Consider the following 22,982-nt stretch of genomic DNA (forward strand, 5'->3'; position numbering starts at 1 on the left):
CTCGCAGAGGATTCGCTGCAGCTGCAGTCGGGACAACAGCAACAACTGGGTCGGGCCGAAGAGAAGAAGCCGCAGAGTCGTGTTTGAGTCTAACTCCGGGTTCTGCTTGAACTCGACTCTACTCTGACGCTCTATTTCTCCTTTAAACACACCAACAAGTGTGTATGTGACGGTAGTGCACCCTGCCTGCCTGGTCCCGGGGTCTCACGCACCCCTGGGCCCCCTGCCCCAGCCTGCAAACACAAGTCACAAGCAGTATAGAGCGAGCACTCATACCCAACACATACACTTCCACACAAACAGAGTCGGTTAATAACACACAAACTCCCGCCCTGCAGCTCTGTTTGCTCCCAGCTGCCAGGCCTCCTCCTCCGAGTTCATCTGAGGTAAAGATTTGTTATATTATGCAACCGAGTATAGATTTTCCACCGCTGGCCTCGCGCCAACTTCCTGCTCCGGAGAGCAAGCTCCAGCACTTTGTTCCCTGGGGGGACAGCGATTCCTTACTGGACGGGGGGGGGGGGGGCCGAACCAGATACGCAGACAGGGACAGACAGGGAGAGGTAACAGGACGACACGAGAGGCAAATAAGAAAGAGAGACGAGAAAAGACAAAGTTGGAAAAGCATGAGGCCCTGTGTCTGATTGTTGTCTTTTTGTCTGTAACCTTAAAAATCCTCCTTCTCGTCTCCTCTCTGTCTTTTTTTTCCCCGGCTCTTGAAATCAGGTCACAACTGTTTTCATTACTGTTTGACTTGCGGGTTCATAAGCCTCCGAGCGTCAACGTTCCTCCACCCACCCCCAAGACAGGAAAAGATTTTCCCTCCGACATTAACCCAATAAATGCCTATTAATCCTGATCACAAGCTTTAAGCCATGGTCCTGGTGCGAGAGGATAAAAGAAGATGTCAAATGTTGATGCTAAGTCATGAATATGATCATTTCTGGGCTCAGGATCTTATCTGCTAAATAGCTGAGGTGGATTCCTCGTGTTCACCGGAGGAACTCATTCTCCTTCTCCTCTGCTCCACCATGAGGTCCTGAGCGTGATGAGGACAAACGGCCTCGGGATGTTTGAGGGACAATCAAGGAGCCAATCAATTTGTCTTTACTCAAAGGGAAATGGTGAAAAGACGGTGAATGCTACGGCATCATCGAGTGATGTCATTGCGTTGCGTCATCTCTTGACAACGAAACAATTGAAATCACCACCGTGACCTAATCAACTGTGGCCTGAGGATGTCTGAGAGCTGTTGGTTTAAATGATTGTCATTTCCTCTCCAGGCTTCACCAGGTGTGTTTTTCATGTAAATGGACGGATGGACAGACGGAGAAATGGATGGATGGATGGATGGACCAAAGATAAATTGTTAAAATGTGTTTTGCTGACATAATTACTTTCAGCCCAGATTCAGAAACTGGGGTTTGATTAAAAGTTGTAAATATATAGATGTAAAAGTAATGTTTAAACGGTTCAAATAAATAAATAAAAATAGTTAGCTAACAGTGTAAACGTTGAGCTAATGTTGGAACATCTAGCTTTTTGGAATGGTTAATTAAAAGTTACGATTAAAAAGTTGAAATAGTAGAAACTTATGGCTCTACTTTTTAAATAGTTTGCTACACGTTATGATTAAAAGGTTAAAGCTAACAGCTAAAATAAAAAGGTAAAGGTTACGATTAAAAGGCGGAAACAGTTTGTTGAAGTAGTTCAAAGTAACAATTTAAAGGTTGGAATAGTAAGCTAAGGGTTAAATTTGTGTTAAGTTCTCTAAAAGTTATAATTAAAAAGTTGGCTAAAAGTAACATTCAGACATGACTGAACCAATCGAAGCCTTGACAGTTCAACTGAAGATACTGGGATAATATAGATGGAAGATGTTCATCTGAAAACACTGTGGAGCAACATGAGGAGCATGAGGATCATGAGGAGCATGAGGAGCATGAGGAGCATGAGGAGCATGAGGAGCATGAGGAGCATCAGGAGCATGAGGAGCATGAGGAGGATGAGGAGCATCAGGATCATGAGGAGCATGAGGAGCATGAGGATCATGAGGAGCATCAGGAGCATCGGGAGCATCAGGAGCATGAGGAGCATGAGGAGCATGAGGAGCATGAGGATCATGAGGAGCATGAGGAGCATGAGGAGCATCAGGAGCATCAGGAGCATGAGGAGCATGAGGAGCATGAGGATCATCAGGAGCATGAGGAGCATGAGGAGCATCAGTTTGTAGCGTCACTGTTTCTCTGAAGGAACGCACACCTGTGCCTCCTGTGAGTAATGAGCAGGTGTGTTATGCAGGAGAAACCACAGAGGAGAACACGTTGACTTTGGGCTTGAAGTCAAACAGACGCCGACACAGGATCCGGTTTGTTTCTAACGTGGCTGCAGCTCACACCTGGGAGAAGATCACGTGTTTGTGTGGAAGCTCTGAATCTGCCTCTCATCGCACGGCAAGTGAAAGTGAAGGAGTGAAAGTGAAGGAGGTGGAGAGTCTGTGCAGAGAGAGAAGCTGCAGTCGAACACAGAGAGATCAGATTTCATCCAGATTAATCTGGAAGCTTTGTAATGAAGGGTCTACTGTATATATATAGAGATGTAGGTCAGACAGACTAAACAACGAGCCCAGATTGCCCACACGAAGAAGACCTGGCGTGGGCCGGCAGCAATCTGCAGCCACTGCCTCTGCACCCCCGCTGACCTGTGACCCACGAGAACAACGGCTTCGCCCGCTCACCGGCTCAGAGACCTGAGGTTCTTCTTCTGCAGAACACAGCAGATCGTGGAAATTCAACGCCGCGCTGCTCCTCTACATGGAAACTTCACATTCTGATTAAGAATCCCAGAGAACCAGTTCCTGAGTTTTCTCTGCGTGTGGATCCTGGCGTCGGTTCAGCTCCGAGCGAGAACAAAGAACATTTCTCAGTCTATTAATAAATTGAGCCTAATGCTGATATTAATGCTGCGATCATAAATTCATGTGTCAATATGTAATAATGCACTCGAGCTTCTGCTTCTACTGATCCTTCGCTCCACTTGTTTTAGTCTTTACATAAAAATTTGCGTTGTTACGTAACTTGGAAGTTTGAGATTTATTGTTAAGCGTTTTTAGAACTAGAGCTTGACCCAAAACGTTGGGAAAATTGGGTCTGGACATTTTCCAGAATTTGTCTTTCAAGATTTCCGGGTCAGACTCGTTCACAACATGACATATTTTTCTATTCTTTTTGTTTTCTTCAGTTTTACGTCCGTCACGTGTTGAAACGTCATGGACACGCCGGCTCGCTCTCTGGGAATTCTCCAGCTATTTCCTCATATTGGCCTCACTTATGTCCTTTTCCAGATGTTTTACCGGTGGGGGGGGTCTGGCGGTTAAAGAAGCGGGAAAATGCCAGAAGCAACAGACTCAGACATTTGCTTTCTCACATATTCAGCCTCTCCGGAAGATTTCAGGAAAATGTTCGGTGTTTAGCTTTTTAGCCGCCTGACTTCCTCTTAAAATGAAATAAGACAAAATGTTGTGACTTGTAAAATGTAATCTAAAGGTTTGATAATGAGTCAAAGGGGACTTTTGCTTCATGAGGTCTTTAAGGTTACTGCACATTCATCGACCCTGAACCAAACCACTTTGCAGTTCAAAGGTCGTATCCTTAAAACCAACTCCAGTGTAAACCAGCCGTGACACAACCAGTGGAATTCAACACACTCTCACAGCCTGGAGGAGGACGAGGGCGAATAGAGAAGTGTGTGTCTGTGTGTGTGTGTGTGTGTGTCTGAACTCAAGGGGCCACACCCTCTCTAAAACACACACACGCCGTCACTTCTCTCCGTCTCATTGTTTCACACAAACACCACGTGTGTGTGTGTCACCACAAATACCGTATCCTCATCTGCCCTGTCACAACCAGCACTCACCACAGACACACACACTGGTGCCGGTGTTGTTCAGATTTCCGACAGAGAACCAGAGGGAGGACCGGCGCTGACAAAGCCCTCAAACATTCACCAGAGCTTCACTGGTTTCTGCTGGTGGTTCGTTCCGGTACAGACACACTTTGTCTTGGTGGTTTCCAAAAATGAGACCACCACCCCCCCCACCCCCCCACCCTTTGCTCTCATATTGTACAAAGTGTTTTGTGTTCCTCTGTATATTCGAGCTCAATTATGTAATTTAGCACCGGAGTGGTGTATGCTCAGTAGCCATGGCAACAGCACAACATATCGGCGACCACAGAACCGCACTGGGGCTGCGGGCGCCGCCGGGGTTGTGCCAAAGAACTAATCCATGCCAGAGGTGACATGAGCGAAGGAAAAGTGAGGCGGGTGGAGACAACATGACACACACATGAAGAAATCACACGCACATTCGTAGACAGACGTATACACACAGACACACACACATAGACACACACACCAGTGTACTACTCTCTCCTCTCACTCCTCGGCTTCCTTTTAAAACACGAGCGCACACACTGGATATCCTCCCATTCTTCTTGGCTGGAGCCTCCCATGGCACTAGCAGGAGGAATCCATTCTCCACGGATGCTGGGACAGCTGTGCTGATACTGAATGAGACACCGTCGGTTCTGCCTCTCTCTGCATGCAGCCCCAGATAAAAAACTACATGCTACTTAATTCAAATCTATATCGCCTGCTGCCAAAATGCACTCGGCTCATCTCGTCTTTGTCTCTGCCACCAAAGACAAGCTCTGCATTTCATTCGGAAAAACTGTCGTAAATTTGCTGGTGCTGACGCACGGTGGCCCCCAGTCACGAGCTGACAATAAACACGGAAAATTTATATGACTGACAAAGACATTAATCACAGAAACCTTCATAAGCCTCTCATTTAAATGTGTAGTTAGAATGCAAATAATCCACAACATGCTGCCGACTTTAGAGCTTCACAGACCATAAATAAAAAGCTCAGATTCTGAGCCATGCGATGTGGAAGCAGGACCAGCTCCTGGTTTTAAGCTGCAGGACACGAATAACCAAAAAACGCCACCTTATGAAATGAGCTAAGCTCGAGTGTCTTGTAATGGCGGCGGGTTCGGTGGTGGGCTGTACTGGCGCTGGCAGCACGCTCCAGATGAATAAGTAAAAGGAACATGGTGTCCTTGGCAGTGTCTGGCATTATGACCTCCTGGTGTCCCAGGATGACGGGGGGGGGGGAAAGATCCCGCACGGCAGCACAAAACAGCAGCACGGCCAATCAGGGACTCCGATTTCACCCGGTGTGCTCCCTGCCTGTCGTCCTCTCTCAGTTACACGAGAGCACAATAGATCAGCCCCACCTGTCAGTCAAACAGACTCTGAGGTCACTCTCGTGTCTGGTGGCCAAGCGGAGAGTGGTCCCCTGGCTGCCACGTCACAAACATCCACACCAGCTCCACTTCTGGGGCAGGCTTGGCACCGCCGAGCCACACCGGGCTTGTATATTACATTTATATACATGTATAATCAAGTCAGTCCAAGTTGTGAGCAGCTGAAACAAACTCCGCAGTCATATCGTGATTCAATATCTGAGAAATGCAATAAGAGCCTCTGACTTTGAAGTGAAATGAAACAGCAGTGAACTGGCTGGATAGGAGATTTCTGTTTTTTTTCTAAAGGACAAAGGTGAGACAGTCGCCTGGAGACTGGGATCCTGCAGCTCCTCCAGGCCAGAGACTCTCTGCAGGCGAACTGGCAGGAAGACTTTTGGCTTCTGTAGGGGCAGGTTTGCATGTGCACGTGCATGCTCGTGCAGGTGTTTGCTCGTGCACGCTTATGCTCGTGCACACACCCGGGTGCGTATGTGTGTGTGTCCTTATAATTCTGAAAAATCCGACATTTTTTTCTGTTTATACAGACTGCGGTTCCATCAGATTTTAATCCTCGGAGCAGCTGTTCCAACTCATTTTCCAGGCCTTGGGAAGAGACAGAGGGGGGGGGGGGGGAGAGAGAGAGAGAGAGGGAGAGCAGAGGGGGGGTGTAATGGCCACCTCACCAAATATGTGTAAACGCAAAAAGTTCTAATGCGTCAGTCTCATCTGCAGGAACAACTGGCGGTGACGTCAGGAAACTATATCCCAACGCGCAGCGCGCACACGAGACAAGTGCGAGTCCTGTGCGCGTGCACGGAGCTGCTGCTTCTGAGAGCACGAGCACGAAACATATCTCTTCGTCCAGGAGCGAAGAAGAGGAACGTGTGCACTGGAAGTTACAGTCTGCACCAATGTTGAATTAATCTGAGTGAATTCAGAGGAAACGTTTCAAAAATCATTTCGCTGTTTTTGAAATGATTGCACTGATCTTCTCTGCTTTTCATTGCGCAGGAAAAAGCTCATTCCTCGGCATCATATTATTTCCCTATTTCCAAAATGCGACCTACTTTCCTCTGTCTGTCTGTTCGCGATGTGCAACTTAAACATAAACAATAGTTTTATCGTCATATCGTTGACACGAGGCGACAAAACAGGAGAGAAATGAAACTTTTCATGGATCGTGTAAGTTCCCTCCCCGCAGCAGCAGGAGACACACCACAAATACACATTCTCTCATGATGGAATATAGATATATATATATATATATAGAAACATACACACACACACACACACACACACCTGATGCTGAACAAATAGGGACTAAATAGGACTTACCACTAAGGCATTGTTTAGAAGATGAGTAGGGTAATACTTTAGTGTTGAGAGGGTGTAAAGAGTTGAGGAGAGCAGGGGTCAGCGTCCAGGAGAGCAGAGGAGGCAGAGGGAAGGAATCAGTTAACAGGTCGCTCCAGGGAAAACATCACGAGCTGCACAACATACTACACACATTTCAGATTCAAGATGCAATGACATTAAATTAAAAATATAAGAAGAGAGAATGGGAAAGAATAGGAATGGGTGTGTGCATGTTTGTGCTGCCTCATTGTGGCCTGCAGGGATCTCAGGGTTCAGGTTTGGAGGAATTAATCATAAGTAAAATAAATGATGTTGATCATTTTAAAAGATGTCAAAGATAATTTGAGGAGGAAAAATACAACATTCACGTTACAGGGAATTTTCCTAAATTCAGAAAAATTAGGATCTTTCATCCACTTTATGAATAAAAGACACTACAGTGTAATAAACTACACAGAGCTCGATCTGATATTTATCTTTTATTTCTAACACACTGCATCGACTCTACACACACACACACACACACACACACACACACACACACTGCTCTCCCTCTGTAATTTGCCTCCATTACGCAGCGTCACTTCCCAGCTTCTCTCCACTGAGGCTTTTATCACAGTTAATAATTCATTCGATTGTTTACAATTGTTTCCATATTCCAGGTCCAAGCTGGAATTTTTAATTATTAACAGCAATTAAATCAACAAAAAGAGACTTCACGTCCAAACAGGGAGCTGTGAGAGAATGTGTGTGTGTGAGAGAGTGTGTGTGTGTGTGTGTGTGTGGGTGGGTGTGTGTGTGTGTGTGTGTTTTGTGCAGAGAAGAGGAAGAGAAGATACAACTTTCCTCAACGTGCAAATAGCCACACTCCTTGGCCACACACACACACACACACACACAACACACACACACACACACACACACACACACACACACACACACAAACACCCCCCCCCCCTACACACACACAGATACAATTGATCAAATAAATAAAATACAGCAGCCTATATTTAATAAGTGTTTCCATCAATTTCCTGCCCAAGCAAAGACAAACTGCAAGTTACCATCACGTGCAAAATGTGCACAAGCTTCTGATGCCAGTTACTTTTAAATTAAAGTTGAATTAATGTGGCTAAATGAAATATACTTACATATGAGAGATGCATAAGAATTTACAGATGCAGTCAAATAAAAAAGGCCTGTAAGGTGATGTTCGTATTCTCATCTGTGTGAAACAATCTGTTTCTAGTTTCTCTCTATCTCTCAGTGAGTTTCAGCCTCTGAGGAGCCGGCAACAGTTTCTTCAATAAAACTCAGAATTAAGGAAAATAATAAAAATCTCCTTTCCCTTTCTGGAGTCAGCGAGAGGCCGTAGTTACGATCCCAGCTGCTAATGTCTGTAAATGGAAAGCAGACGTGACTGGTGCCCATGCGATGAGCGAGGAACATCCTCTGAGCCTCTGGTCCAGAGCAGAGCTGTCAGAGGAGCACGACCAGAGGAGAACTCTTTTAATAAAACCACGGCGAGAAATCAGGAGTGAATTACACATGAAACGGGACCCTGGCAGTCGGCTGTCAGACAAAGCCAATGAGGGATAAACAAGTCTGCTTCATGAGAGCAGGACTCCCAGCAGCTGGGCAGGCCTGTGCCACTGGTTGGCTGAACCGAGAGGAAATACCTTCAACGTCTCAAGGACCTGGAAGAAAAGAGGCTCACGGTTCTGAGGGGGAAATATTAAAAAGGTAAAAAAGTTGTCTAAATATGAGATTTGACTTTGTTTTGCAGAACACAAGCTGGTGAGAGCGACAGGAAAAAAACACCTGATCACAGAGGATCCACAGTGAGTTGAGGAGTGGACGCTTCAGTGCAGATGTGCTGCACAGCTAAGATCCAGACCTGAGCTGGTCTCATATCGGTGTTTTACTTACTTCACTATCAATCCTTCACTCCGTCATTAAACGTGTCTTTTTAGGACAAATATTTAACGATTTTCTGCAACAGAAATATCATCTAAAGGTGATGAAGTGAGAATAAAGAACAGAAAATTTCAACAGTTATGACTGAGGAGAAATATTAAAGTTTAAAGTAACATTTATCATGTCTCACACTGAGGAGTCTGTGATAGTTCAACGCTGGATCTGAAGCCGTGGATTTGATTCAAACAACAAAACTAGACTCTGTTAAAAATGACGAATCCCAGATTTTAAACTATAAACTCTATATATAACTATTTTTCTACAGCAACTATCTCAAAAGAACAGCAGGTAAAAATCATAAAATGTGAAGTGATGACAGAGTTTAAAATAAGAAGCAATGATTCCACATCCTACAGAGGAAAAGAGCGGGAGACTTTTACTCTGTATACAAATTAACTGTGAAAAATGAGGAGATGGAAATGAGCTATTAAAAAATATATAAAGGAATTTAAATCAAATCAGCTTAGTGTAGGCTATAGATAAAAATATATAAGGTGAAAATATAAAATCAATCAGAGAGTATAGATAGATATAAAGAAATATACTTAAAGTTATATACACATTAACTATATAATCAGCACAGAGTATGAATGTAAAAATATTGATATTAAGTTATATACACACGTTTTATAATCAGTAGAGAGATAAAGATAAAAAGTTATATATGCACAAGCTATAAAGTCACTTTAGAGTATGGATATAAAGATGTAAATATGAAGTTATATATACACCCGTTATAAAACCAGTAGAAAAATAAATAAATATATAAATATATATAAAGAGATATTTAGATAAGAAGGTCCATATACACACGTTATAAAATCCGTATAGATATAAAGTTGTATAAACACAAGTTATAAAACCACAAGAGTATAGATAAATAGATAAAGATGCAAAGTCATTCACACAAGTTACAAAGTTAAAAAAGATCAACTGGTGCAGCGGAGTAAAAAAATGTCAGAAGATGCACGTAGAACTTTACGCACGCTTCCCCACACACACACACAGAGACACACAGACACACACGCACACAAACACACACACACACACACACACACACACACACACAAGAACGTACGCACACAGACACACACACACACACACACACACACACACACACACACACTCGCCTCCCCCGGTCTCAACGTGCAGAGGCGACTCCTCTCACGAGCCAACAACTCCCGGCGAGCTCCGACACACACACACACACACACACACACACACACACACACACACACACACACGGACACACGCACATCTTCCAGCAGAAATATTAAACTCCAGTCTGTGTCCGTGCACGCGTTCTCACTCCCTCTCTCTCTCTCTCCCCTCCTCCACACGCACGCTCCCCTCCTTCTTTCCTCTCTATTTTTTCTAATATATGAAATTCATCTCGGGAGAATCGCCATTTTCTCTCCAAAAAAAAAACACCAAAAAACCCCCCATGTGCGATGGAAATTACGCAGGAGAGAAAAAGTTCCGCGCGACGGCCCGAGCGGAGTCGCGGGTTCGAGTCCCGGGCAGCGGACACATGGAAACACACACGGACACACACACACAGACACACACAGAGTAGCGGAGCAGCCGCAGCGGAGGTTACCTGCGTCAGGCAGTACGGGGAGTACATGTTCTCTCAGAGAGGAGGAGCGGGTTCAGGTCGGAGGAAGCTCGGGATCGTGCTGCATCGCACTCGCTCCTCGTCCTGTTTCTCTCAGTCCATGCTGCTGCAGCTTACTGTAACCCCGCCTAGAAAGTGAAAGCTTGCACAAACTTTCAGGGAAAAAACTTTGTCTCCCTCCCCTTCTCCTCTCGGGCGCTTCTCCCGCGCTCCTCGCGTTTGGGAGGATTCAACAAAAAAAATAAAAAGAAGCTGCACATTCATGGAGGAGCTGCGCGAAACTAATTTCGCTTTTGCAATGAGATAAATCTTTTATTATTATTTTTTTAGGGGAAATCTCCGCATAGGGTTTATTTATCCGCGCTTTTCTGCATCTCCGAATGTTGCGTTCACTGACCAGATCCAGTAACACCAGTAACACCAGTAACACCAGTGCGCGTTTTCCCGCATTTGCAGATCTGAGGAAACACGTGTCACCAGAGAACCGCGTCACACCATCGCCTGTTCTGAACCCTGACACGTTTCCTCTGTAGCTCGTGTTGACGTGAACCGTCTCTGATCTGACCGATTAAATACTTAATTAATAATGTGCATGTGTACAAAGCACCGGAGTCACGTGTGCAGCTGCAGGAGAACTTGCACTAAAAGCTTCGAGTGCTCTCTTCACCGAGTTCTGCAGGCGTTTGAATGGCTGCATTATCTCCTGGAGGCTCTGGAGCTATAAGTCTATTTATTTGCTGAACCATATTTGACCCAGTCTGGAGCACCACACAACTGCAGTTTGGAAAACCAGTGAAGTGAGTCCAAGCCAAACAGTCTCTGCAGCATGACTCTCACTGTGAAGGAGAAAACTAGCAAACAGTGGAGGAGACAAACGTATAATCACAGCCTCGGAGCCGGATCAGAACACGACAGCTCGGAGGGAACAGAACGGTCTCTTTCTCCCTCTCTCTCTCTCTCGCTCGCTCACAAGCAAACAGCAGAGAGCGATAAACATATCACATGAACGTCATAAAACGAAGCTGCTTGGACCCGGGCCTGTGGTACCGGGGGGATTCGGGTGGGAGTGGAGAAGCATGAGCTGAAGGTTCGGGCCTGACACTGGCGTCCCACAGATTTATGAGGCCTACTGCTCGTGCACCACAAAGAGATCTGGGCTCCGTGTGGCCAATTACTGCACCCGGCCGGGCGAGCGAGCCGGGGAGGAGAGGGAGAGAGTGTGCGGTCGGGGGCGCACGAGAAACCACAAAACCGTAAACCAGTCCTCGCCACCGCAACCGGGCTCCGACGCCAGCATTCCTTCCACTGGATGCCATACATGACTAATATGAAACACACACGGGCACACCCTTGCATTTAGACAGGTGTCGTGACATCATCACCACCGAGTCTCACGTTCGCCTCCGAGTCTTTAAAAGCACCGCGAATGCAAAAGGTTACAGGCAGCGGTTAGCTGGGGAATCGAACCCTCCCTCCTTTATGGAGTCGACTCGCCTGCAACACACACGCAAGCGCCCCTCTGCCGCGGCTCCTTAAACCAGCCACACATTTAGTGGTCTGTGTGAGTAAATCTCTCATTAAGCAACACATGGTGGAGCCATATGCTTCGGGTTGGTGGGTCTGCTGCTGCGGCGCTGCTTTTTCACACGCTTAAAAATATACATATTTACCAGCGGCTGCAGTGACGTGTGGAGACGCCACCGTCACTGCAGCTCGGAGACGGACGGAGCAACGAAGACGTCCTGTTTGTCTCCGGCTTAACGAGCTCTGCAGAACAGGTTGCTCAAGGAGAGGAGCCGCAAATGTGCCCGAGACACACACACACACACAGACACACACACACAGACACACACATTATCATACCACAAGCAGTGATGACAGCAAAACCTGAGGTTGTGTTTTCACCTCTATCGACTCTTTTATCCATTTGATCCTCTAAGAGACTTTCTGCAGATTGAATTCTTCAGTATGGACCAAAAACCTGTTTGGTGAAGTCACCGTGACCTTTGACCTTTCACCCACCAAATTCTAATCAGCTCCACTTGTGTCCGAGGGAACGTTTGGATCGGGTTCGATCTCGTGAGGCGTTTCTGAGAGTTCGTGATCGTGAGAATGGGACAAAGAAAGAAAATCTGCCACCACTGAGAATATATCATTTTTTTTTACTAATATAAATTATACAATAAAATACAGTTTGAAGTAAAATTCCTCCACCAAAGTCCAACAGTCGCATTAAATTAAATCAAGCTTCACCAAATTTCACACACTCATAGATATCAGTCCTTATTTATTTATTTTTATCAAGATGCCTGAATTATTCTATGGGAAATTCCTGAAAATATCAAATCATAACCTGCCTCACAATTTTTTTAATAAAAAAAATCCTGGATTTAGTTTCTCAGAAATCTGTCTAATAGTTTTTAAATAATCTTAAAAACAAGAACTCACAAACGGGGATGAAAACACAAACTCCTTCTCAGAGGTAAAAATATGATCATGATATTTCACCTTTTTTTTTTTTTTTTAAGCATAAACACAAACGTATACAACTCTTATACATTTGCCTTTTTTAGATTTGTAAGATAAATAGTGAACGGAACATTTAAATGTTTAAACATCAACTTTCATTCTGCTGATGATGAACCAGTTTCTACTCGACCTCAGTCCAAGTCACCATTTTACCAACTGTAATAATAATAATATTATCTGTATTTATAGTTTTTATGATTCCATTATAGACAGAATTGACTTGATTGCATGAGAGGATCAGAAAAGTATTTTTTTTCAATGGATATTTTGAAGTCTTTAAGCCTAAAAAATCCTTCAATCAATCATCCGAGAGGAAACTGCTCAAACTCTAATTCCGTCCATACGACTACATTTGTATTTTTAAACACATCCTCTCGTGCTCCTCATACGCCCGACGCCCTCATACTCTGGAAGTTAGAGCTTTTTATTTTGGACATAGACGCTCGCAACCACTTGATTATTTTTTTCCATCACGACTTCAGTGATTCGTCAGGCTCCTGTCACATGACCTCCTTCCAGAAGAAAACAACCGACGTCAGCCTCGGCTTCCGGAGCAGAACATTCTCCCTGTTGTCTTTAAGTTAAATTCTGTATTTTACAATGATCGTTTACATGTGGAGGAGACGAGTGTTTTCAGGCGCTTTAATCTGAACAGGGCTTAAAGCTACGCAGCCAAAACGCTGGTGTGGTCAGAGATGGTTTCATTTAGATTAAACGTAAAACCGTGGTAACGTGGACGTAGCCTCAGATCCACACTCCATCACAAACTCAACAACTGCACTGACACCACCTCATAAACCCAGAGTTCCCTTCATGTTTCCATTCCCTCCTCCGTCAGACTAATGAAGACGGAGGGCGAGAGGAAGCCATGATGCGTTTGCCACAACACTAAGCCCCCCCCGGACCCCCTGGGGAGAGGCTGGAGGTGCACTACCCTCCTGTGGATGTTCTTGAACCCGCTGCCCCCGCAATCCAATCCAATCCAGCTCCAGCGACGCTCCCCCCCCCCCCCCCCCCACCGCGCTCGGAGAGAAGTCTCCTCCACCAGCCACGCTGCTCAGTTTCAGCCATAATGGTTCATTTCTGCAGCGAGACACACGATCCGCTGCAGAGACCCAGATCCTCCCGGAGACTTGGCCAAAGTCTCAACTCGGGGAAACAAAGAGCGCAGCCTAGAAAACTGGCTCCCTCCTCATTAACAATCAAATTTTCAGTCATCCACCGACTCCCTACCCCCCCTCCCCCCCTTCCCCACCTCCTGCTTTTTATTACCGTTTTATATCACGTCGATGGCTGTAAATCCACCGCGCTCGCTGGGTGGATTCTTTTACTTCTTCTAAAAAAAGAAAAGCTGCTCACTTTCTTGCTTCAACTTTTGCTTTATTCCTTTTTCATTTTCACACGACTAAGCATGCTGCACATTATCGTTATAATTTTCACTCCCATGAGGCCGCGGCGCTTCGGCGAAGTTGCAAAGGCCCTTTTCCCTTTTCCCTTTTTTTCTTAAAATGTGCCTGTGGAAATAATGATTGTAATGGTTTGCAGCTGAGTAGAGGGAGCTGTGAATGACATTATGATTGTGGTACAATTACCAAGAGCATGAAAACAGACTGTCAGTCACAGTAATGAGTAATGACTCAAATAACACATTTAGGACCAACACATGAAGTAATAAGAAGAAAAATAATAATAATAATAAATGCGTACCCTGTATGAATCTGATACTACAAAGCATTCAGGCATCCCAGGACCTCTGGAGGGTTCTTCATTCAAGAGAAAGGTTTCGGTTGCCTGAAATGTAACACAACAGTCATGAATTCATTAGTCCACACTTTCTTTAGGGGTTCATGGAATTTAAACACAAACCAGAGAAGATGTTTGCAAAGCTGTAAAAGCAGATTTCTCATGTTAGAATCTCTCTAATCCTGCTTCTTTTCATATTGACCTATATTAAATAATCATCCTCAAGTCCCACCACCAGAGAAACAGGGTTTTTCATTGACATTCTACACACACACACACACACACACACAGAGACACACACACACACAGTGGATGGAGCCGTAGCCCATATGCTGCTCAGGCCTGAGGCCGGCCCTGCCAGTCACTTGAATGGGGAGCGATGCGTTTAGCTGCCGAACCCGAACACAATACCACGACACAAAGGCGTTTCCTGTCCCTGCTGTTTCACCTGCATGGTCACTTTTCTGTCGGTGTGCACTGATTCAGCACTAATCATTCACAGACTCACACGTGCACGCCCTTGCACGTGCACAGGCCGTGGCTCGGCGCTGTATTCACTGATAGATGCGGCTAAAGTATTTATTCCAAGTGTTTGTTTCTATTCAGCGCGGGTCATTTGTATTCTGCGGGACGCACCAGCAGAGACTTGGACTCTGAATGAGCATCCACGGCAGTTCAGCTGTCAGTGGAGGCAGCCAGGCCAACATGGGCGGGGGGGAACCACAGGCTGTGGATCTGGATCAGGGGCAGTTCAGCCTGACGAGCTCGCCGGTGGCTAACACCCGTTTGACTACACACTGGTGTAAATTGGTTATTGCCAGGCTAAATTTGAACGTGTGTTTTGGAAGTCGAGTAAACCTGTTAGACGAGGGTTCGAAAACTGCCAGATTAATGAAAATAACTCTGAGAGTTAAGGGGAAGAAAGTTTCACTCACAAAGGGAGCAGGAGACTTCTCGACTTTAAGAAGACGAGAGCCAATAATCCTATTTTCCAGAACTTTACGTTCTGATCTCTCAACATAACTTAAGTAGAAACAAACATGGACCCAAAACAGGAACAAACATTGCTCGTCGCCAGCAGCAAAATGTAAAGTTATACTATTTAAACTGGCATGTGAGGTAAACAATTTTTTTGAGGAATTCAAACACACATTAAGTTACTTAAGCATTTACATATGCACACAAACACACACACGCACGCACGGGGCGACACGGGATTGTACTTGAACAAATACATGCACAGACACATGCATAAACACACGGCTCTATAATAAGGAGCAGACGTGGGCTAACCAAGTTGTGGCTGGAGACTCAGGCTATTCCTATCCTTCAGAATGAGAGGTTGCAGCTCGAGTCGTTTCCCTTCTCCTGTGACACAGGGATCGCCGAGCGGCCTCCTCTCTCTCCGTGGCCGCCGCCCGGCTCATTAACATAAGATACACATTGGTTTTGTCGAGCGCAGCCTCTCGTGCTCACAATGCATTTAGCACGAGGCCACATGAAGCGCTCGCTGGGTTAAACAAAGTTAGAACTCAAGTCATCCAAGTGACTAAGAAAACACCACCCGTGGCATTCAGGCCCAGCGTCCGACCTCGGGCCTGTCATCATTAATATGTGGGGAAACACGGGAGGAAAACCATTTCAGACCATTTGTCCCACTAAATGCTGCCCGTGTCAAGCTGCCTGGGCTTCCTGACGAGCCCTTAAACTGCCTGGGACACATGAAGGATATAGTTTCCTCCGCTGGTAATCACAGAGCAGCAGAGTACTCGCTCTAATCACCACTTTCTGACAAGTCGCACTCGTTCATTTACGCTGGGAGATGATTTGCGTCGCTGCGACGGAGGATTTCAGGATCAGGGCAATAAAACGACAAATAAATGAAAGGATGAAAACACGGGTCAGTTCGAGTTTTGCTCAGTCCTCATCTTTCTACCTTTGTAGCTCCGTCCCCTCCTCCCTCTCCTGACTGTTTTTATGGAGCATGGTATCAATTATATATAAATATATATATGTACATATATATATGTGTGTGTGTGTGTGTGTGTAGTTGCAGAACCGCAAGTAATTAACACTCAGAACGCCGTGGAAAGCGATTGATGTCGGAGGATGTTGACTCTACTCTGTCAGATTTTATCGACGCCGAGCGGAGAGACCGTGTCTTCACGACTGCAAACAATCACAACACGGACGAGAGGAAGAGAAACTTCTACAGCAGAAGAAAACATTGGTCCTGGTCGCTGCCAAGTTTCCAACACAGACATTAGAGGAAAAATCTAAACCCGTCTTTCAGCCATGAGTTACGTCTTCGGTATTCAAAGGTTCTGTGAGGACAGCGAGACATCGATCAAATCACAGGAAAAGACTCTGACGTGTTGATAATCGATACTTTTGGACGAGTTCAAAGACGACGAGGAATGTGAGAGAAGTCACAGAAGATTATTCTCTAATGCATTTCTGAAGTGAGCTAACTGCAGCTCAGAGTTAGCAACAAGAGCTAACGCTACATGGTGAACCTGGTGGATTAACAGTAAGAAAGACAATCCATAAGAAGTCTGTGGAAACCAAAACACCTAAAAGCTCACGAACAGGCCTCAAATCTGCTGAAAGGTTTTAATATCACCAGTAAGATGTTATAGACAAGTGTTGGTGATAAAATAAGCTAAAACAAAATCTCAGAAACAAACTGTTATGTCTCTCAGTAGAGCTCATGGCCAAACAAATCCAATCAAGCCGCATCTACCTGATATATTATCATCAAGATCTTTGCGTTACTTCTTGAGAAATTCACCAAAATGTTGAAAGACATTGTTCTCTCATTGTTAAAGAATGTTAAAATAAAATTGCTCCACCTCTGGATTGTTAAACCACTGAGGCGCCTACATGTCAGCTTCCTTTTTCAGGACTGTGACATTTTCACTCGTTCCAACTCTGAGGGACGTCTCTACTGACAACTCGCCCATATACAGTCAGAGTACATGGTGTTAGATGGGATTTCACTACTTTTAAAGCCTTGTAAATCAAGGTTAAGAGGAAACCAAGACAATCAGTCGGTCAGTAGGTCGGATCCAATGGGGATGCTCAGATCTTTCATGGCACTGGATTAATCAGAGAACTGTGTTTATTCCACTGAGCCTCGACTTTCTCTCATTCACAGAACCCCCCCGGGCCTCGAGGGGCAGGTACACCCCCCCAATCGCTGCTAAACAACCTTCTGATCCTTCCACGTCCTCACGGCTCCTCCAGCTCAAACACTTTCTGGAGCATCAGAGAAACATAAACTGAGATCCAACCCAGTCCCACCTCCTTCAGCCCTAATTGTCTCCTCATTCCTCACCTGGTAACAAGCTAACAAACCTGCGCAGATGTGGGACGCACATCAAAGAGAGGGAGGGAGGGACGGGGAACTTGTTTGTAGAGGAAAGAAAATGTGTGTGTGAGGGAATATGAATATGAAAGGGGGGGGGGGGGGGATTTACGTTGTGTGAGTCCAAGCCAGAGCCACCTCAGGGAGAAACGCTGGGAAAACGTGATATTTTACACCTGCATCTCAGGAGGTGAGGAATAAGAGACAGGGAGCGGGGGAGGCAGTAATTAGAGCAGCGTGTGTGTTTGTGTGTGTGTGTCTGTGTGTGTGTGTGTGTGTGTGTGTGTGTTATAAAGGATTTCTAAATGTTTCTGGGGCTTGCCACTGGTTCTTTTCCTGCATTCAATTTGGTACGATGCATTCCGTGCCAGATTATTATAAATGCTAAACCTGGTTTACGAATTCTAAAAAAAAAAAGTGTTGAAAACTTAAACAAATATGCTAATATTGTTCCAGTGATAAATACCAGGCGAGCTCTGTTTAATGAATAATGCTATTGGCTCTAATTCCTCATTAAGACCCTAAAGACGAGAGCGAGGAGAGAGAACACATGTATTGTTGTTGGGATTCTTCCCCCCCCCCACTCACCCCAAATTAAACTGGGAAGGCAGAAGACAAGATACCGACACCTTCCTAAATTAAGTAGATTCAAATGACTCGGTTACACAGCTGCTGTCTGGGGCGTCTCGTGAAACCAATTAACGTGACGGTTAAGTCTCGATAAAGTGACTGCGGCCGGGTTGGAGACGAGATGGAAGATTTAAGAGAGTTAAGAGAGTCATGTGATCAGTCTGAGCTCCGGGAGACGAGACTTCCTCTACCCGTCCTGCAAAGCAAATTAAAGAAATGTTTCGGTGTTGTGTGAGGTGCTTTGTTGTTTCCACAGCAAACTAATCCGACATGTTCCGGGGTCAGATCGTCCTCGTGCATTCGGAGCGCTCGGATTTAATTCACCGCACGGTCACTTGTTTAAAGAAACTCTGCAGCTGTGCTGGGAACCAGTGGGATGACATCACTCCTCTGGTTTCTCTTTCACAGCTCGACCCCTGCAGCTCTCACCTGCACGATAAGTTGTCTCCTGTCACATGTTCATCACGGAGCGTCGGAGCTGAAACTACTTTCTAAAGACATGATGCAGCTAAGTCTGTGAAAGTGAAGCTGAGAAGAGTCCTTCAGGTTCTGGAGAGTTATTCTGATTCAGGCTCGAGACACGAAACATCTGACAGCGAATCCGGCTTCATTATTCAACAGGATTGAATGAGAGATTTCTAATGAATCAAATTATAAGGGGAAGCAGAATCTGGTGTTTTTAAACTTCCACTCATACAGAGAACTTGAAGTCAGGATATCTCCGCATCTGCTGCTTCCATTTCGACCACTCTTTCTTTTTTTAAATCTCCCTCTCGTGAGTCTCCCCAGCTTTATGGATGTGGAATACTAAATCACTGTCATGCCTCTTTAAGTATTGCTTTTGTGTCTTTAAAAAAAATTCCCTTGGCCTCCTGAAAAAGACAAATACCTCTGCAAACAATTCAAGCCAATTGTCAAAATTGAGGCTCTTTCTAAATCGTTGGATCTTCTGTCACATCCCAGCAGCAGAACCCATCACTGGTCCTTCCTTCCTCTCGGCCCTGATAGCCTCGGTGCTCACGCTGGAACAGTTACAACAGCTTAAAAACCGATCGACCTGACAAAGATTATATCTGAGCTCACTATCCTAATATTTACACTGTTTGATTGTGTACCAGAGTTTCCATCTTTGAAACCATACGGCCCAGTCCGGCTGCACAGGCTCCACACGAGCCGTCCACGCCTGCTCCGGGCCTTATTTATTTTTCCAAGGAAACGTCAAGGCCATGACCAACATAATAGTATAATATTCTGTATACAGCGAAGGATGACATCACTGGCAGCTACAGCCAAGAGGGAGATCACACACAAGACTGGAAAACCACTTGTCTGATCGTCATGTGGCAGGCGGCGCAGAAACACACAGAAACACACAAACACTGTGGGACACACACACATACACACACACTGGATCTGCCTCTCCACACTGACACATATGGTGACCATGAAGGAGTTACGCTTGTTTTAGGAATTTGGGAGTAAACTTGTCGTCGGCCACATTCCCTCTTTCCCCCATTTTTCAATGACATTAAGAGAAAATCAATAACCCACAGAGCCACAGATATATAGATCATCTCTGGTGTTTGTGTTTCTGAGACGGAGCATAATTCAGCCTCTGGGGGGGCAGCCAGCTAAATCCTGACACTGATTGACAGATGCCTCCAGTGCATTCTGACTAAACTAACATGCAACTGAAATATTCTGGCACGAATTCACAATATAGCCTTTTCCTTTTTAAAAAAAAAGGAGGTGAGTTGCTGCTATAAGTAGGAGAATAACAAGTGGAGATAATCCCATGTGAGGCCTGTCCTGAATTCTGTATCATTTTTACTGATGAGCTTCTTGGGCAGCTGCCATGTCAGCGAGGATGCTCGTAAACAAATAATTATTCATACTAATAATCTTTCATATTCATGTGCAAATAAGTTCCCTTCCTGGTGCCGAGGCAGCTTCAAGGTTGTATGTGGGAGGTTCGCCTAACTATGCCTGACTTGACTCATTTGATGCCAGAAAAAAAAAGAGAATTTATCTAAAGGTCAAGGACGTGGGAGTTATAGATCATAATTCTGTACAGAGCTGAGCTTTTTCTTGCTAATTTTAAAAGCTACAAGCAATGCGATGAAATGCTTGTTCTCACAGGGAACACGTGCAGACAAACATCCTGCTAAGGGCGAATGTGGATAAAAGTGGAAACAACAGATTTTCTCAGAAGTGCTCAGCCAAATCAATTTCTAAGGACACTAATGAAATCTCAAATGTTGATTCAATCTTAAAAAAAATGCCCAAAGTGACCAGAATAAAAAAATAAAAATCACAGACTTGTACTTTGTGATGTCACAGGATTTCCCAAAAATTGCACAAATCAATCAACTGCGTAATGAGGGAATTGGTCGAAGGCACCGTGCGTAAATTACGCACAAATCAAATAGCCAAATATTTGAATTTTGGCACAAACAAGACGTCCAGTGCTGTTACAAGCAAAGTTGTCCTAAATATAATAAACTAAGTTTGGGTGGGAAACGTTCTCCGGGGGCTCTGACGCATCTCGGAGCTGCTTATAGGCCTGTATCGTTTCTAACGTGTCTATAAATAGTGCAGAGACAGCACTGAAATGAGAGAAGACCTGTTCTCCATGTGGACAACACAGCAGAAGGCAGAGTGGTGACCTGAGAGGGCCGGACCCTGGTGGGACCACCGGACCCTGATGGGACTACCGGACCCTGATGGGACCACCGGACCCTGATGGGACCAGGAGGGTGTAAATAAAACCTGGCAACGCGTTAAATAGCTATTTTTAAAAAACAAGGAGTTTGTGTTATTCCATTTTAAAATGAACATTTAGAATTCAACCTTATTGACTCATATCCAGAACATGTGACAGCACAGACACTCAGTTGGGTGGAGGGACTTGGCAAACTCTCTAGTGGCTGTTACCCATTAGCTCCCAGTGGATAACTAACACACACACACACACACACACACACACACACACACACACACACACACACACACACACAGCTCAGCCGACTACACGTTAAAAGTTATTTCTGTGTATCATTAAAATCTATACAACTGCTCGAATGGATCTGAAAGCTGACGGCAAGAAATGAGAAAATTATTGGTTTACATAGCACGTACCATTGTGGTGCAGGGAAATGTGCCAACACTCTCAGAGACTCATTTTCCACTCTGACAAAAAGTTCGGCTTCCAAAAAAAAAAACAGAAGAGAGAAAGAAAAGTGAGAGTGAGAGAGAGAGAGTCTTGTTCTAGGCCTTATACCGGAAGCAGAGGAGCCCTAGCACACGGCCTGGTGCCCGGGGGACATGTCTCTAGGACCGGGTGGTCTCCGGGCAGAATAATCCAACTCGTCCGCGTCTCGTCCTCCTCATGCAAAGTGTTTATGTTCGTGACAGTTCCATGAAAACGCGTCGGTGTCAAGGTGGTGCGCTCCTGTCAGTGCGCGCGCTCTCTCTCTCTCTCTCTCTCTCTCTCTCTCTCTCTCTCTCTCTCTCTCTCTCTCTCTCTCTCTCTCTCTCTCTCCCCCCCCTCTCTCTCTTCCCTCTCTCTCTCTCTCTCTCTCTCTCTCTCTCTCTCTCTCTCTCTCTCTCTCTCTCCACCCTGTCCCGGTACCGGAAAGTCCCCGGTGGAGCCCGGCTGGTGGAGCAGGAGCACCGACACCGTGCACGGACAGTAAGTGGCCGTGCACGCTCCCACGATCAGCTGTTGCTCCTGCAGGAGAGGACGAGACCACGCGCACTTTCTCCCCTCGTGCACGCTCCGGGTTCCTCTCGTGTGAAAAGACGTGGAGTTTCCTCCTCGGTTCTCGAGCTGCTCCTCCACGTGCGTAAAGTCTCCAAGAGGGGGGGCCGGCGTCTCGGACCGGTGGCGGAGCTGGTGCGGTGCGGAGCGGGAGGACGTCTGTGCCACGCACGCTGGCGGGACTGGTGCAGCCTGTGAGCCTCAGACACAATAAGGAGTGGAACGCACGTCTCCCCCCCCACACTGCGAGACACCGAGTCCTGACGCTGGAGTCGAACCCGCGGCGCGCTGGAGCTGAGGACGCGCTCGGTCCTGCGGCCGGAGAGAAGCGGAGAAGCGGAGCTGGTGAATTATTAATAACCCGAGGAGCGGTGCACAGTCTGTCGTGCTCAGTGAGGAACAGGGCGGCAGCTGGGGGGTCAGAGGAATTAAATACGAGCTCAGAGTAAACCGCGGGACGCGAGGGATTAATGTGGCTCTGCACCGGCAACAGGGCAGCGCGGGGCCGGGAGGAGGAAGGGGGGGAGGAGGTGGTGGTGGTGGAGGAGGTGGTGGAGGTGGTGGAGGTAGTTTATGATAAACTCAAACATTCTGTGAGTGTGTGGCATGAGTTGGGGGAGCAGGCTGTAAAACCTTCATGTCCCAAAACACACAGAGACGCACGGTGGGTCAGATGTGACCTTCAGCTTAAAC

The 22,982-nt window shown here is 45.8% G+C and overlaps 1 protein-coding gene across 3 annotated transcripts in view; it reads right to left on the bottom strand.

Annotated features, from left to right (window-relative positions):
• Window positions 1-21,987, bottom strand: part of nfixb (nuclear factor I/Xb) — a 117,243-nt gene extending 95,256 nt beyond the window's left edge. Inside the window, exons 1-3 of one of the 3 annotated variants that reach the window (XM_061090376.1) lie at window positions 14,497-14,548; window positions 10,243-10,388; window positions 6,645-6,680 (exon numbers count right to left, since the gene is read on the bottom strand). In XM_061090376.1, the coding sequence (XP_060946359.1) occupies window positions 6,645-6,680; window positions 10,243-10,269 (63 nt within the window). In that variant the 5' untranslated portion in view covers window positions 10,270-10,388; window positions 14,497-14,548. Of the gene's footprint in view, window positions 1-6,644; window positions 6,681-10,242; window positions 10,389-14,496; window positions 14,581-21,667 lie in introns of those variants that run through there. The other 2 variants (XM_061090375.1, XM_061090378.1) reach the window with 2 other exon arrangements.
• Between the last annotated feature and the right edge of the window lie 995 nt (window positions 21,988-22,982).

Source organism: Limanda limanda, chromosome 17, assembly GCF_963576545.1.
Source record: "Limanda limanda chromosome 17, fLimLim1.1, whole genome shotgun sequence".
Lineage (NCBI taxonomy): Eukaryota > Metazoa > Chordata > Actinopteri > Pleuronectiformes > Pleuronectidae > Limanda > Limanda limanda.